The 3,554-nt window shown below is 53.2% G+C and overlaps 1 protein-coding gene across 1 annotated transcript in view; it reads left to right on the top strand.

Annotated features, from left to right (window-relative positions):
- NUP210L (nucleoporin 210 like) overlaps window positions 1–3,554 on the top strand; it is a 114,236-nt gene that overhangs the window by 94,801 nt on the left and 15,881 nt on the right. Inside the window, exon 34 of the mRNA XM_045298346.1 lies at window positions 2,073–2,222. Coding sequence (XP_045154281.1) covers window positions 2,073–2,222 — 150 coding nt within the window. The remainder of the gene's footprint in view (window positions 1–2,072; window positions 2,223–3,554) is intronic.

Genomic DNA, 3,554 nt, shown 5'->3' with positions numbered 1-3,554 from the left:
TTCACTTCTTTTTTCTTCTACCTTTGGCTATATTCTGTGGTCAAAAAGAGGGGGAGGGAGAAAAGAAAACTGAAATATAAAGAACCCTAATAGGTTCCAAATGCCATGCTAGGAATTTGTATGTATTTTATCATTTAACAAGTTTATCACTAAGAGTTAGAAATGACTGGACAGAAACAGGTTCATCACATACTTATGCTCATTTTAACGATGAGAATACCAAAGCTAAGAACAAGTAATGTGGAGAAATAGAAGCAAAAGTGGTATGTAGATCCTATTCATGAGTCCATGTGCTTCCATTCCTTTAAGAAAGAACAAATTCCAGATGTTTTCATTTGACAGACAAAGGGTTAAAACCACGGAGAGGAGTCCACAGCATCGTGGCTGTAATTAAGTGCCACGGAGTCACTTTTGACGCAGCACCATCCCATGGACGACACACGAAACACTGCCACCGCAGGGTGCAGCCTCCCTGAGGCCTCTACAACTCACAGGCTGAGCTGTCTCCGGCCTCTTGACCTTCAACTTTAAAGGCAGCAGGGACTCCATGGCAGTGAGTCTTTTTCAAACGTCCTTTAACATTTCTAGATACGTAATCTAGAAATTTAAGTGTGGATAAATAAAGATTACTTTATCTTTTTAAAATGCCCAGGCTCTCTTACGGAGAGAAAGAGCTGAGTTTTGCTTGTTAGCATACTCACCCACTGTTGTCCGCCTAGTCGTTTTCAAAGAGATGACGATCCCTTTTTCTAAAACCAGCTCATCTTAGTAAGAACCCTCACACATCGGTCCCTTTGACCTTGCTGATCGTCTGTGTCCAGAAGATGAGGTGGTCACTGCACCACAGCTGGCAGGAGAGTCAGCAAACGGAGACCACTGAGAACTGGACGGGAACCTGCTGGCTCTTGTGAGCAGGACACCAATTCCTACTCATGCTGAGGGCACGGCCCCCACCGTAGTGGGATGAGGAGACTTGGTCTCCCATACTTGGGAGAGACGAGGCCCTGGAGAAGGACATCATGCCGGGTAAAGCAGAGGGGCAGCGGAAGAAAGGACCCTCAAGGGATGGAGGGTCACCGTGGCTGTAACAGTGGGCTCCAGCATAGGAACAATTGTGCTGATGACTCAGGACCGAACGACGCTTCCTTCTGTTGTGCACGGGGTCACGATGGTCAGGACCAACTCAATGTGCCGAACAACAACAACAACCGCGCACTAACACCCGTCTCTCCGGCCGCCATATGGCTCCCACTGAGAAGGCATCACTGGGGACAAAGTCCGAGGGCTCTTTGACTTGAATCCCACTACAACCGTTTGGGAGCAGCAAGCCTTCCTAGAATGAAGAGCCACCTCCAGCTCTCTGTCGTCCTTGTTTTTGGTTTTGTGTCGATCATTTATTTTCGTTGTTGAGAATATGCACAGAGAACGTACTCTTTTCCTCTCACTTGCTCTGTCATTAGGAATAAACGGAGCACAAGACGCCCGAAGCCCACAAGGTCACGTCAGTAGCCCTGACGACTCTGAGTTGTGCAAGCATTCTCAGCTGCCTTTTCTGTTGCTGGTCCTCCCCCATCAACACAAACCCACTGCCGCTGAAGTCTCCTTAGAGTACTTTGTAATAACAAACAAAACAAACTCACCCACTCACGGCCATCAAGTCCACTCCGGCTCCCAGTGACCCTGTAGGACAGGGCAGAGCTGCCCCCGAGTGTCCCATGGTTTCAAACTACGGACCTTGTCGTTGTTGACCCAGCATGTTACCCACTCTGCCACCAGGGCGCCTGTGTGACAGCTGTCCGGCGGCCCTGTCATCGAGCTCGTTCCAGGACCCTTTGGAATTCTTGGTGTTGGTAGGGAGAGCCGCCGCACAGTCCTCCACAGGCGCACAGAGGCCCGGTTTACACGGTTCTCTCATTGACTGCGGCCGGAGCCAGCGGCCGGGCCAGCCAAACACCACTTGCCCTTCTTGCTTGCTTGTGTTTTTATGATCAGAAACTGCCTTCACATCCTTGTCTCCCCTTTCCCGTAGGCCTGTCCATGACCTCGTTATTTACTCCATTTCTGCTTCCTAGGCTCCTGCACGCCAAGCCAGGTCTCGGCCATCGTGACGGTGCTGCTCCCGGAGACCCTCCTGCTGTGCCACATCCAGTTCAGTAACACCCTGCTGGACATCCCAGCGAGTCACGTGTTTCACGTCCAGTCAGATTTCAGCATAGAGAAAGGTCGGTGCCACCAGCCGCATCTCGTTCCCCCGCACTTTCTTCTTGCACTGCGTGTATGGGCCCAGATTTTGTGAGATCTATCTGCAGAAGATGTCCCCATCAGCCTTTCCATGCAGCCCTTTCAGCAAGCATGTGCCCCAGGCCCCGTCATACGCTGGGGTCTTCTCCGTCACAGTGCTTGCCAGACTTCAGACCGACCCTGTTCTTTTCAGTCTTCGGCCTCTCGTGAGGGTCCCGACTGTGTCCCGGGACTCCCAGCAGGGTTTGGAAGTCTCCTGTTGAACGGAGGGGGATCCCGAGCAGGAGAAAGGGGCGTGGCACTGCAACAGGTATACAGCCACTGACGGAACAAGAGAGGGTTCGTGCTGCAGCGTGAGAGGAGGCAGGCAATTGGACTCGGACCTGCACTGAACAACCACTGAAGGAAGGCTCCTTAGCAAAGTGCTGGCCACCAAATGGACACGCGGCACCAGGCCCAGCACTGGAGGAGCAAAGAATAAGACAAAGTATGGGGAGTGAAATTGCTTACGTGTGGTTCGTCTACCCATTTATTTGTCTATAACACTCACCAAGTGCTTGGGCGGGCCCATGCAAATGCGGTGTGAGAAGCGCTGATGGAAGGGACTGGTCAGTTTTGCCTTTTCACTGTGTGTATAAGACTGAGCCATCTCAGGAGCAGGGAGAGACACTTGCTGGCAGCACCACCAGCAGAGCACGATTGAGACCCTGCCCAGCCCGACGTGGCAGAGCAGCAGAGGCCATGCCGAGCCGAGACCAGAGGAGCCACAACACTGACACCTAAGGCCACCACGAGTCAGGGAGGCGGAGCAGCCCGTGGATTTCCTGCCCACGCAGGCAGAGGCCAAGGGACCGTGGGACTGAGACGGAGGCCCAGAGAGTAGCTTGGCTGCTAGCTGAGAAGTGGCGTTGCTGTGGACTAAATGTTTGATGGCCCTGACTGTGGTCTGCTGTTAGCTTCCCTAATAAGCCCCATGACTGTGAGGATGGTCGGTGCGTCCCGGGGGGCCACTGCGATGGCTCATTGAACCCAGCAGCGAAGTAGAGTAGGGGGCGGAACGGCGGCGTCAGAATGGGACCAAGCAAGACGGAAGGGGAAGGCAGGTCTGACCTCTGCCTTATGGCAATCGGCCTAGACGTGTGTGGAGTTGGACTCTCCTCCTCCCTGCTGAAGCCAGGGGGGGTCAGACGTGTCTTCCCCCCACCCCATTTCCTCACAAGGCTTCCCACCCTCTTCCTGCTCCTGCACAGGGCGACCAGCTGTAGGACGGAGACCTGCATGGGACATTAGGGTGGCGGAAAGAAAGGGCTATC

Source organism: Echinops telfairi, unplaced genomic scaffold (assembly GCF_000313985.2).
Source record: "Echinops telfairi isolate 266 unplaced genomic scaffold, ASM31398v2 ScPeMD7_7425;HRSCAF=8463, whole genome shotgun sequence".
Classification (NCBI taxonomy): Eukaryota; Metazoa; Chordata; class Mammalia; order Afrosoricida; family Tenrecidae; genus Echinops; species Echinops telfairi.
This window is presented reverse-complemented; position numbering and strand designations above follow the sequence as displayed.